This window comes from Solanum lycopersicum, chromosome 8 (genome assembly GCF_036512215.1).
Source record: "Solanum lycopersicum chromosome 8, SLM_r2.1".
NCBI lineage: Eukaryota > Viridiplantae > Streptophyta > Magnoliopsida > Solanales > Solanaceae > Solanum > Solanum lycopersicum.
Window position 1 is genome coordinate 64,031,734 of NC_090807.1, and position 11,661 is coordinate 64,043,394.

Below are 11,661 nucleotides of genomic sequence, written 5' to 3' on the forward strand. Positions count from 1 at the left end.
CTGATCTTGTTTGTGTTTTATATACTATGGTTTATGGTAAATTTTTTATTCTGGGACTGTGGCACATGCGACAGGCAAAAAGAGCTGTTAATTTTCAAGAAAAAAGAGAACATGTATGAACTGAAAAATGGTGAGGATGAATACAAGGTATCACATCATAAAAATGATCAATTTACAAAGAAAGAAGAGAGCCAGCGAGCTCTACAGCAGTTCACCAACACTAAAAATTTTACAGTTAACTAAAAGAAAAACTATAATTCCATGAACGACGGGACTTTGAGTTTTTCTTAGACATCAACAGTTTCTGTAGAAGGTGAAGACATCAACAGTTTAAACAGAAACCCGGCCATTAACCCAATGAGTCCCACCAGAAGTGCAAACTTTAGAGAGAAGCCTGCGTCACTTCTCCGCCTTTTTTGTCTCTTCAGCACTTCCTGCAGTTCAGTGAGGCAACATATATGAGAGCAGTGGCCAACTATACGAAAGGAGATGCATGCAAGATGATAATAATTTAACTTAAGTTTCATTTATCCACAAATGAACAGTCTTAGATCAGAAATTTCTGAAGGTAAGATTTACTGTTGATATACAGCTATCTTCTTCTCGTGCTGTTTTTCCCATTAAGTTGAGTATAGTTTAATTTCTATGCGACCAGATAATTTCTTCACATGTGAAAGGGTAATTTCAAACCTTTCTCTCTCTTTTTGGTTCACAGAATTATCCTGTCTTTTTCCTATATCGAATGACTCTGTATAACGACCCAAGATTATAATGAACTAATAGCAAGTCAAATACATCACTTGCGATTTATCTTCTGCTGCTTTTCATGTATCAACTAGGATTAATCTGATCAGATAGTTCTATATATTGAGCAACCTTTGTGTACTATTGTACTATTAATTTGGACCAGCATATATTCTTACATGAAAGTAATTGTCATAACCATATAAATAGAAATATGTGTAGTACACTAACCAGTTCCTGTTGCAGCTGCTGCGTTTGTCGGAAAACTGCATCTCTTTCATCTCTGGCACGCTGCACTGCTTGACTCTATACCATCAAAGAGAAACCATATAGTACAATATCAAACTTGGGACAAAGATAAAATTATGCATCTCATGCACAAACTTGGAGATGGTGATTGCATTAAAATATTTTGTGTATGCATGATTTCCAAGCTGACTTAAAGTTTTGATTGGCCAACATAACCTCCATTTAATAAGAGCTAAAATACCTATCTTAAGTCACAATATTTCTTCGTCCCTAATATCGATAACAGAGCTTTATACACTATGCCATGTCAGTAATGAAAGCTTAAACTGAGAATGATTCATCCACAATTTGACTGAATTCTATATCTAGAGTTGCAGTTCTCTTTTTTCAAATTGAGAAGTAGAACCGTCTGTTTTGAAAAGTTTCATCTGGAATCAAGTGTGGTGATACAAGGCAACATGGCTCTGAAAAAATACTCTAAGATGGTATATGGCCCGTGATTTGACCAGGGTCTATGGGTATGGGCGAGAAGATCAAAGGTCATCTTGAAATTAAAGTGACTGATAAGCTTAGAGCCTAAGACAACTTCCCCAAAAGAAATTCTGTCAAATAATAAAAGCCTTGGCAATTGCTCCTTTCTTCAAATTTAGTCTTACATGGACTCCATATGAGGTCTCAATTTCCACAAGTAGTTCCTGAGGAGCAAGAAGAAAGAGTGTCTCCACCAAGGAAAGAAATGGTCAGAATCACGTTTTCACAAAGACCATCCTTGACTACCAAATTATCAAGTAAACCTTACACTGCTGTATCAGGTTCCACATAGTTCTTTTATCCTTGTTCTTAATGTCATTGACGCCAACAGCTATTCAGATAATAAAAGTTCCTGTATCTTCTATTTCTTAATGATGTAATGTTTCTTCTTAGGATTTGTTATAAGCAAAAAATTATGCACAATTTTTCATCTAGGAAGGAGAAGCGAAGTGAGATGGTAAATATCTGTTCTTCCATAATCACTTTATCCTCAAAAGGCACGACAATAATTGTTGTTCCTCCTTTCTCAAAAAAATTTGTCTTCATCAGGAAAATCTCGCAAACCCTCTTATCACAAAGACACAATAAAGCAAACACATAAAGCACCTGTCTCACACCCACTATCTAGAAAAGCCGAACATTTAAATTGAGCATGCAGAAAACCAGTGGAAAGACTACTTGCATTGTGAAATGTAGCAACACGTGGCTCTTATATAGAGGAAAAGAAAGGGGAAAAAGATGAAGACTGACAGGTTATTATGACTAAAACTTGTTCAAAATCTCCAGATATTATTAGAGAAAGTTTCCTTGAAAACCTTATGTGCATCTATACATTTCAGTCAACAATAGTTATATCTTAAAAAATCAAGCAGCGCGACTATTGGAAGAAGAAAGTAAGGACTTGAGATCTAAATTAGACTATGAGCTGAATTCAGAACTTACAGAGTTGCCATCAGAACTTTGTTTAAACGCATCTTCAGAATGTCCCGGAGATGAGTGAGGAGAGATGTAAACAACCCTAAGCTTGCACTCTTCTACATTTCTTCCACTATCCTTATTAAACTGGATTATGAAATAGTAGTCAATAGCATAGAGTAAAAATAAGAAGATAACAAACATTCTCACTTCAATCATATTACAGAATTCCATCAAATTCTTACAGTATCTGGAGGAAGTTCCTCAGCATCACTATTCACAATGGTGCTCTGTAAGAGGAACTTGTCCTTGCATTGCATGTCCGAGGGATACTCCTTTTGAGCTTGAAGGGTGACTGGAGACATTATTAAGTTAAGAATAATACAGGATGAGAACAATCATTAAACGGGCATCATTTTCGTTTCTTGATAAGTGAAAACATAAAACGATGTGAATGTCAGGATAGAACAACCAATTTCCTGGACAACGGAGATGTCACAAGAAGAAAATATTGAGTACAATGAGGTGAACCTAAATGGATATCTAACTGCATAGGCATCCTCTTAACAAAAAGAGGCATCACATAAGATTTTCATGTCACAGATTACAAATGGCCAAGTTGCAGAAATATTTGTCACAGAATATCTGTTCTCTTGGATTATTTTAGCATATGATTAGAGTATAATATCCTTATGTAATCATCATTGGAAATGGCGGATCCAGAATTTGAAGTTTCTGGCTTCCTACAACGACCTCAAGATAATATATAATAATACTTGGGTTCACAGTCAAGTATTTATGTATTTGTGGATTTCTTAAGACAAATACAGGGTTTGAGCAAAAGCTATTGGGTTCTCGTAAACCTGTAGGTTGAAGGCTAGATCCGCCCCAAATTGCAATCAAAGGGGGTTATATTTGCAATGAAGTAAAACCAACGAAAAGAAAATTGTGCCGTGCACGAGTGACGAGACAATACACTATGAGCCATTAAAATGATTCCAGGTCATAACTCTTAAAGATAAATTCATCCTACCTAAATTTGAATATTCCAATCAGCAAAAAGGAGTAAATTGATCCAAACCAATATTTGAACATCATGTGCATACATTTAATGCTGCTTTACTATATTTTCAGGCTAACGTTAGAAACTTTTGTGCAGGATATGTTTGCATAAATATTCTGCTACTACTTTCGATGCTAACTGTGATACAAAAGATTTTAGTGCTTCTAATAGAACTTCAAGATTCAGAGTGGCACCTCGTATAAAACATGAATCCCAAGGATGTATAACACCCGTGTTTGGACGAACAAAATACTTCTTAGGAGAAGTAGTTTTCACCTAGCAACAAAAATAAAACAGGATATATCTAGATATGAGTTGTAATAGTCATTAAAAATGTGATAAAACATATATGAGATTTTGACAAATTCAGATAAAGCATACCTTGAAAGCAACATAACTCTCTGTGCTGTTTGTAACTTTAAGATCACAGTAGCTTTGTTTCTCCAGCTCAACTAACACAGGAAAGCCAAGTGATATTAGGTATGGTAAGTGTATGCTACAAAAAGTATCAATAGAAGGCCTCTAACCTACAAGCCTCAAAGAAGGAAGAAAAAAAAATCCTTCATGCAACCCAAAGAACTCACTGAAGACAAAAAAAAAATTGCAAAAACATGTAAAGTACAAAGATCTCAATCATTTCGCCAGTTTAGTTGTGCTACTAATGTCTACTGATATGCTCTGTTGCATAAGAACATTAATATTTATTAGTTGCAAAGAAACATAACTAAGATATTACGTGTGTGAATGTGCGCCCGAGTCCTCCAATCGCTTCTGGCATTTATTCATCGTTCTTTATGGAGTGCAGAGGGTTATGCCAAAATACTAAAGGAGACCTTTCAGAGCTGGAAGGGGTACATAAAAAAAGCAACTCAAAGTGGAGAATAGTTCTTTTGTTCATTCTCTGAACAGTTTGGTTGAAGAAGTCCTTGTTCATCAAGCTTTTGATGTAAATTGAAGAGTGTAACTGACTTTGATTTTAATCCTGTGCATATTTGGAGCATCTATTTGGTACTATGATTAATTAAATTATCTTTCTTAGTGAAAATATACATATAGGAAGTAATCAAATAGCTGATCTAACTTAGTGATATACTTATTTCTCAAACTATATCAACAGCTCTGAAATTTTGTACTTGACAAGTCGATTTTCTACTAACGCCAAGCTTTTAGCTTCCAGGTTTGACACATACAATTACAGAAAACCGTGTCTAATTTTCCTCTCTTATTAGTGATGATGTTGTCTAGGCTAACTTGCGGGCACCTCAATTATTTCACTGGTATGCTACCTTCCACTAGCAAAGGTACCAAGGAAATCTGTCCATCCAAACTTAGGAGATACCATACTTATAGTTTAACTCAATCATACTGATAATCGCTCACAGTTACTCGCCCCAAAATCAATTGATACACAATCACTCTTTCTGCTCCGTCAAATTCAGAATTGAACTCACATTTTGCACAAAGAAATCAATGATAGAAACATTTAACAACAAAACCTTGCATGAAATCCTTTTAAAACTTCACCCATAAAGTCACTCTCTTGTCATTTATTCTTTTATCTCCTTCTGATAAGCAGTAAACCCTCTTCCTGCATCCAGACCCCACACCCTCAACCCCGAGAGAAGCTTAAAAATAGATCTGATCAGGATGTAATCAGCTAATCTATTATTTCGTCAAAACAATTTCACCAAAAATCTCATAATTCAAGACAAATTCACATACTTTCGGGTCTATAAATGCTTACTAAAACACAAATTTGATCGTTTTCCTTACCCTCCTCCATTTCTTCTTATTTTTTTATTATCTCTCACACATCTGTGTAGATAGAACTCAATTAACAAACAACAACAACAACATATCCAATGTAATCCCACAAAGCGACTAACCAAATCAAAATTCCAACTTTTATCATCACAATAAATCCAATTATACAACCACCGCAAAACAGAAACAAAAATCAGAGAGATTAGAGAGTTTACATTGGAATTTGAGCTCCTCCGGACTAACAGATATAAACTGGTTTGTAGCACCAGTCATGATCACGATCGAACCTCAAAGTAATCGGCTATTAAAAACCTAAAAAATTCCAAAACACACACAAACCCTAGATCACACAAAAATGCATCAAATAGTAATGCTGTATAGGAGAAAATAGCAATACCTTTTCACCGGAGAAAGATCTGAAAGTAGCTTTACGGAGAGCTCCGAGAGAATGAAGAGGAAAAAAGTGAATAATTTAGTTATGAAAGTCTCTTATAGTGCTAATGATGGAGGTGGTGGAAATGATGGCACGACACATGGCCGAACTGTGAGGAAGCTGACGTCCGATTCTAAGGCGAATATACCACTACTTGCTTTTCTTTTATTTTTACTTTTTTTCGAAAAAAAGACTCAAACATATTATCGAATTTTAATAACAGGCTTATTTATATGGGTTCATAAAAATTGAAACTCATTGATTAACAATCAACTATTAGCAAAAAAAATATTAGGTGATTTATTTTAATCCGTCTTAGTTTTAGTGTCTCGATATGATGTGGCTGATTAGAAATATAGATTTTGACAGTAGAGAGTTATCGCCAATTGTAAATGAGTTATTTTTTCAATATTTCAATAGGGAGATAGATTTTGATATATCCAAAAGCTGATTTGGATACCATAGTAATTTAAAAGATAAAATAATTTTAATTCTACAAAAATAATTTTATACATAATTAATTATAATTCAATCAGGCTATTAATTAAAAAAAAATCTTAAATTAATTCTTGTTAGAGTAAATTGTTAGATCACATTTTTCCGAGAGGTTTATTAAATGGTTCTGAGCTACATTATTTATTGTTTTACGATTGGATGCTCAAAATATTTCAATGGGATATCAAACGTAACGCAACGTATTTATAATGTTTTTTAATCAAAATTTATGTTGAGCGAGATGAAAATTTAGTTTCAGAAAATTTAAAATTATATATTAGAAAAGATATAAGGGTTATAACTTATATATAAAGATATTTGATCCATAATTTTTTGTTAAATAAGCCGTAACAAAAAATAAAAATTACTTCTATTATATTAAAAGACAAAAATAAAAGATATCTAAAAACTAAAATAATCCAGATATTGTCAACGTATTTTCAAAAAAAAAAGTCAAATCTATATAACACCTTAATAAATATCTCAATAAGGAACCTTTTTTTATTAGACAGTCTCTTTTTTTTTTTTTTAATATTGCTTTGTGGGAAACAAGAAAAATCCTTTTTTTAAATTTATTCACTATTAGATTTGTGGGAAGCATCTACTCTATTTTATTTTATTTTATTTTTTTTGGTTCGTATACCTAATGTAGACTTCTATTAATGTATAAATATAAATAACTAAAATTAGTTGAACATATATGTGAACAACCGACACTGTATATTATTGGATATATAATGTGGCAAGTCGTGCCATTTCTTCTAATCACAATTGAAATTTAAATTATGCCAGAATTAGAATTATACCGATAATGAATAAACAACGTTGGTTGATTAATAAAATAAAAACATGTATTTAAAGTACATAGAAAATGATATTAAAACAATTTTTTCAATGTTAAAAAATTTCTTAACATGATTTTTAATAATCGAACACCTGATTAGTTCGGTTCATCGGCCATTTCAGAATAATATACAGAATCCGTCGAGTGCTCGATCATCCATTAGCCTTGTTGAGCCAATTTCACTGTTGACATGTATCAACCACTGGACCTTAACTGAACTCACAACCTTTAAGCACAAATTAAACAGCACACTGAAATGACTACACAAAAAGAATGAATAACAACCTATTCAGCAATGTCTGATGTAAATTACACTTCCAAGACTTTGAATTGCCAAAAAGAAAAGGTACAAAAATTGAAAGAGGCCAACTATAAGGACTGGGCTCTCATTTGAAAGTGGAGAGCCTTGGGAGCTTATCGCGCAAATAGTACAATCTTGCACGCCTGACTTTTCGGTGCTTAACTACTTTGAGCTCCTTGATATTTGGTGAATACCTGTCATCAAAAGCAAAAGGAGAATGATTCCAACTTTCGTCCAACTCGACTAATTCCACGAGATACATGTCACCTCAAACCAGCAACAGATGGAAAGAATACAAGGATTTATCCATGCACATTTAAATGAAGAAAGTTCTTCCTTTTATCCGTGATTCTGATGGGACAAATTTGACATAAAACTACGGAGCAAGTCTAGATTACATTTCTAAACGATACTCGACATTCAAATTGTGTCTCCATGTATTAAAAGGAGAGAGGAACCAAGATGTCCAGTGTAAGAGCAACTCAAAAGGAAGTCAAGATTACATTTCTAGATGATACTTGAAATTCAAATTATGTCTCCAGGTTTTGAAAGGAGACAAGAACGAAGATGTCCAGTGTAAGAGCAACTCACTGAGATAAGACGAATAGCGAGGTTGTTTTCACTTTTAAGTCAAATCACATATGCCCCAACTTTTAGCAAATTGGAGTTTTGTTCCCTAAACAACTTGATTGGTGTCAGTAATTCAAAATGATCCTCCCACTACTTCTCCAATCGTATCACTTGGAGCACAGTGGTAGCCATGATCAAAATACCCCAAGGGGAAAAAAACAAAAACAAAAGTAGGTCTTTCTTGTCAAGGGGGAAGTGTTTTGAACTACTATATCAGATGGGAAACAGGAATGATCCATAGAAGTATAAAGACCATATTCTTCCAATATTTCAACAAAAGGTCTAACACCATTCATCAATTTTACTTCATCATATCACAAGTAATTTGCATGTCTGGCTAATGAACGAGAAAGGCAGATAGCAACAAGAAACAGAATGTTTATGGTAAATACATGTTGTGGGACAAATAAGATTCGCCCAATATAGACTTGCCACTTGCCAGTCCACTTAGTTAATTGGTGCTTGTTTAGTTAGGAATAGCCAGAATTTAAAAGGGTATAGAGGTTCTTGAGTTGATAATGTGTGAGGACAAGAAATGTGAAAGTATTCAAGAGTTCTATGGATGGTAATCCATTTCTGTGCAGTAATCTTTTTTATGGAGTAAGTGGGATATCATTAAAGGCACCGTGGGGATGCAAAAGTTCCAAAAGAAAAGAAACTGCTAGCTCAAAAACAATAAAAAGAACTTAGAACGCTAAGAGCTGAAAAATTCCAAAAAGAGATCTACAATATTTCCTGGGAAAGGTTAGCCCACCTAAGAAGGCTAACCAGACAACTTGCCCTGAGAGGGCATATTTGAGTTGAAACCACATCAAAACATCCTCTGTAATACAGGCAGGAACCATGATCCAGATTTTCCTGATGGATTTTTCAACTTTTATAGAGCTCCGCCTAGGACAAAAGAAGATTTTGATGGTACAGAAGGGATACAGAGAACAAAGAATAAGCCAAAGTCCCCTAAACTGACAAAAGAGCACTCAAACTCTCTACAATTATTTCCATGTTCTTAGTGACAACTTTTGCTTCCACTGTCTAAAAGAAAACTAACAAACACTGATATTTTTCTCTTCACCATACCCTATGCCGTAGCCAACGGACAAGAAAGTAGGCTACACAGCACCCAAGTGGGTGGCCACATAAATTAGCGCGTTTAGATAATCGGTCAAATCTGTTCAGGTATTTCCTGTTAAACTAAAATAGATTTAAGATCAGTTTGATATCTGATTTTCACGCCCATGGAATTGTATCAACCATGAGTGCTTCCAAATCTCATAGACCCCCAAAATGTTGATAATGAGTTGACATACTAAGGAATAAAAGTATCAACAGTAAGAGGATGTCCGAGTAAAAAACTATAGATAGAATAGGGCGAGGTATTCAAATAACTGTATACGACTTTAAGGCTAATGTTGCTAAGTTTCAAACACATCCTAAAACTAGCAGACTGTTTGGAATCATTTGCTGGTTGACTATGAGACACTGTGAATGTCACTTTGAGCTGCTAGCATATCATATCTTAGTAGTGCTATATCGTATATCTCTTACCACATTTTTGTTTGAAACACTCAATTGAGCACGTCATACTAATGCAGCTTTTCCAGCTAAAAGTGGCAGCCAAAAAGGCACTATACAAGTATACATGAAGAAAATCATAGAGAACCTTGCAAACCATCACATTGAATCACAGAAAGTATAACTTACACTGGGAACACTATTTCAACTCCAACGCCAGCAATAATCCTCCGAATGCGAATTGTCGTGTGGATACCAGCATTTTGTTTTGAAATGACTATACCTTTGTAAATAGACAATCTCTTCCTATTTTCTGGGACTTCCTACAAGTTCATACACATCCTTCACATTAAACTTCTGGCAGTAAAATCTACCTCAACCAATTAAACCAAACAATCAACATACAGATACTACTTACCAATTTGATCTCAACAACATCACCAGTCCTAATGTCTGGTGTAGGCCTCACAGTATCCGATGCCTCGATTGCTTGCTTGTTCAATATCTACTCCCAAAATATTGCAACATTCATCAAATTAGCACAAAATTATGTTTCCCAAATTTCAGTATACATCTTTTCATGCCAAACTCAAAAAACTTCACACAATTCAATCGTTATATCCATTTCTTTGTTCTCAAACCTATCAAACAATAAAAACAACATACCCAGACCTTATCCCTACTTACGGAGGTAGAGAGACTGTCTAGCTCAAGTAACTTGTAACAAAGCAATTATAAAAAACTAGCATACAGACATAGCAAATATAACGAAATCATTACAATGTCAATTAATCAATTAGCAAAAGAATAGAGTGGGTTTAAACAATATACCCCCATTATATCTCCAAGCTTAGCTCTCGGCTTAAATGGTGGTCTTTCCTCTGTTGCAACTGCAGCATCAGCTTCAGCTTCAACCTCTGCCTCAGCAGCTTCCGGTTCCTCTTGAGATTCAGCTTCAGCTCTAACAATAAAAGAACGATTTTCCCACTTTGAACTTAACAACCCAGAAGCAGAAAACAAGGGAACATTAAACTGAGAAGGTCTTCGAGAGACGCAGGCAGAAAATGCCAGCTTCTGTGGAGCAGTACATCTTGTGGGGTTTCTCGGAACCACAAATAAAGCCTGTAAATTCAATAAAGAACAAATTTTTAACACAATTCAAGAATCTAAAAATTTGGGAAGTAAAGAAGCAAACCTGAGGCAGAACAACAGAACCCATTTTGGGTATGAGCAGTGTGGAAATTTGAATTCTTTTTTTTTTCGTTAAGAGTTAAGAAATGAAGGAAGAAGAATTCATGGAAATCAACAAGACTTGTTGCAGGAAGAAGAAAGCCTTATCCTATTAACGATGTTTGCTGCAGAACAGCGTTTGCTTATCTGGGCATTCGGGTCGGGTCATAATATCCATTCATACTAGGATTCATGGGTCGGGTGCTATTTAACATTTAGCTAATTTTAATCAAAACTCAAATTATAGAAGTGAAATGTTTCAATGAAATAATAGCATGATTCATCCTTTAAATTGATATCTCTTCAAGCTATGAATATGGATATCAAGTTTAACTGTTAAAGAGCGCGATTAGTAAGATGTTATAATGTGAATACTCACTGAAAAATTATTTATCTTGATAGACAAAAATTAAAGACGAGCACGAAATAAGGACAAAAGTTCAAATGACCCCAATGCCATTTTCTACTTTTGTCAAGCCCAAAACGATTAGGCCCTGGCGGCCTCCTTATGTCTCTTGCATTTGGGCCCTTAGTTGTAGCTCTGGCCTGTGGTAGCACCCACAAACTTAAGTCACAAATGTGTACGAATTGGTTTGGTTGGAACATTCCTTTTTGCCCACTATTGATTTCATATTGAAGCCCTGTTTGAATTCGAATTATAAATTAAAAGGTTTATTTTGAGGTGACATTCTCAATTGTGAAAATACCGCATTACAAGTTAATAAACTTAGAAGTGTAAGATTTGAGTCATCTGAAACAAAAAATATCAGCCAACAAAGTATTAGCTTTGTTCACCGAGAGCATAGTATTCTCAAATGAACTAGTTTTAACATATTAAACTCTAGAATAGAAGATATGTTTAATAAAATCTTAGAAACCGCTACATTAATGATGCAACGGACACACAATAGACGCGCGAAGGTAAACCTAGGAGTGTCAAATATAGATAG

At 34.6% G+C, this 11,661-nt stretch overlaps 2 protein-coding genes across 2 annotated transcripts; both read right to left on the reverse strand.

Moving 5' to 3' along the window:
* Positions 1-91: 91 nt before the first annotated feature.
* On the reverse strand, positions 92-5,899 carry LOC101245870 (vesicle-associated protein 2-1). The gene is made up of 8 exons (XM_004245769.4): positions 5,664-5,899; positions 5,482-5,578; positions 3,884-3,954; positions 3,697-3,778; positions 2,685-2,794; positions 2,467-2,586; positions 976-1,050; positions 92-434 (listed from the first exon to the last, which is right to left on the reverse strand). The coding sequence occupies exons 2-8, from the start codon at positions 5,537-5,539 to the stop codon at positions 288-290; spliced, it is 663 nt and encodes a 220-aa protein (XP_004245817.1). The 5' UTR covers positions 5,540-5,578; positions 5,664-5,899; the 3' UTR covers positions 92-287.
* Positions 5,900-7,006: 1,107 nt separating this feature from the next.
* LOC101245574 (large ribosomal subunit protein bL19cy) lies at positions 7,007-11,075 on the reverse strand. The gene is made up of 5 exons (XM_004245768.5): positions 10,677-11,075; positions 10,313-10,603; positions 9,900-9,986; positions 9,671-9,804; positions 7,007-7,533 (listed from the first exon to the last, which is right to left on the reverse strand). Exons 1-5 carry the CDS (start codon positions 10,698-10,700, stop codon positions 7,425-7,427), a joined length of 645 nt encoding a protein of 214 aa, XP_004245816.1. The 5' UTR covers positions 10,701-11,075; the 3' UTR covers positions 7,007-7,424.
* Positions 11,076-11,661: the final 586 nt, after the last annotated feature.

Excerpts from the sequence above, each read along its gene's own strand:
- LOC101245574 (XM_004245768.5), bottom strand. The coding sequence starts at position 10,700 with ATGGGTTCTGTTGTTCTGCCTCAG. Across the intron at positions 9,805-9,899 it reads ATGTTGTTGAGATCAAATTG|GAAGTCCCAGAAAATAGGAA; the intron begins GTAAGTAGTATC and ends ATGAACTTGTAG. Across the intron at positions 7,534-9,670 it reads GTTGAAATAGTGTTCCCAGT|GTATTCACCAAATATCAAGG; the intron begins GTAAGTTATACT and ends TTTTGATGACAG.
- LOC101245870 (XM_004245769.4), bottom strand. The coding sequence starts at position 5,539 with ATGACTGGTGCTACAAACCAGTTTATATCTGTTAGTCCGGAGGAGCTC. Across the intron at positions 3,955-5,481 it reads GGAGGAGCTCAAATTCCAAT|TTGAGCTGGAGAAACAAAGC; the intron begins GTAAACTCTCTA and ends TTCCTGTGTTAG. Across the intron at positions 435-975 it reads AGCAGCTGCAACAGGAACTG|GAAGTGCTGAAGAGACAAAA; the intron begins GTTAGTGTACTA and ends ACTGAACTGCAG.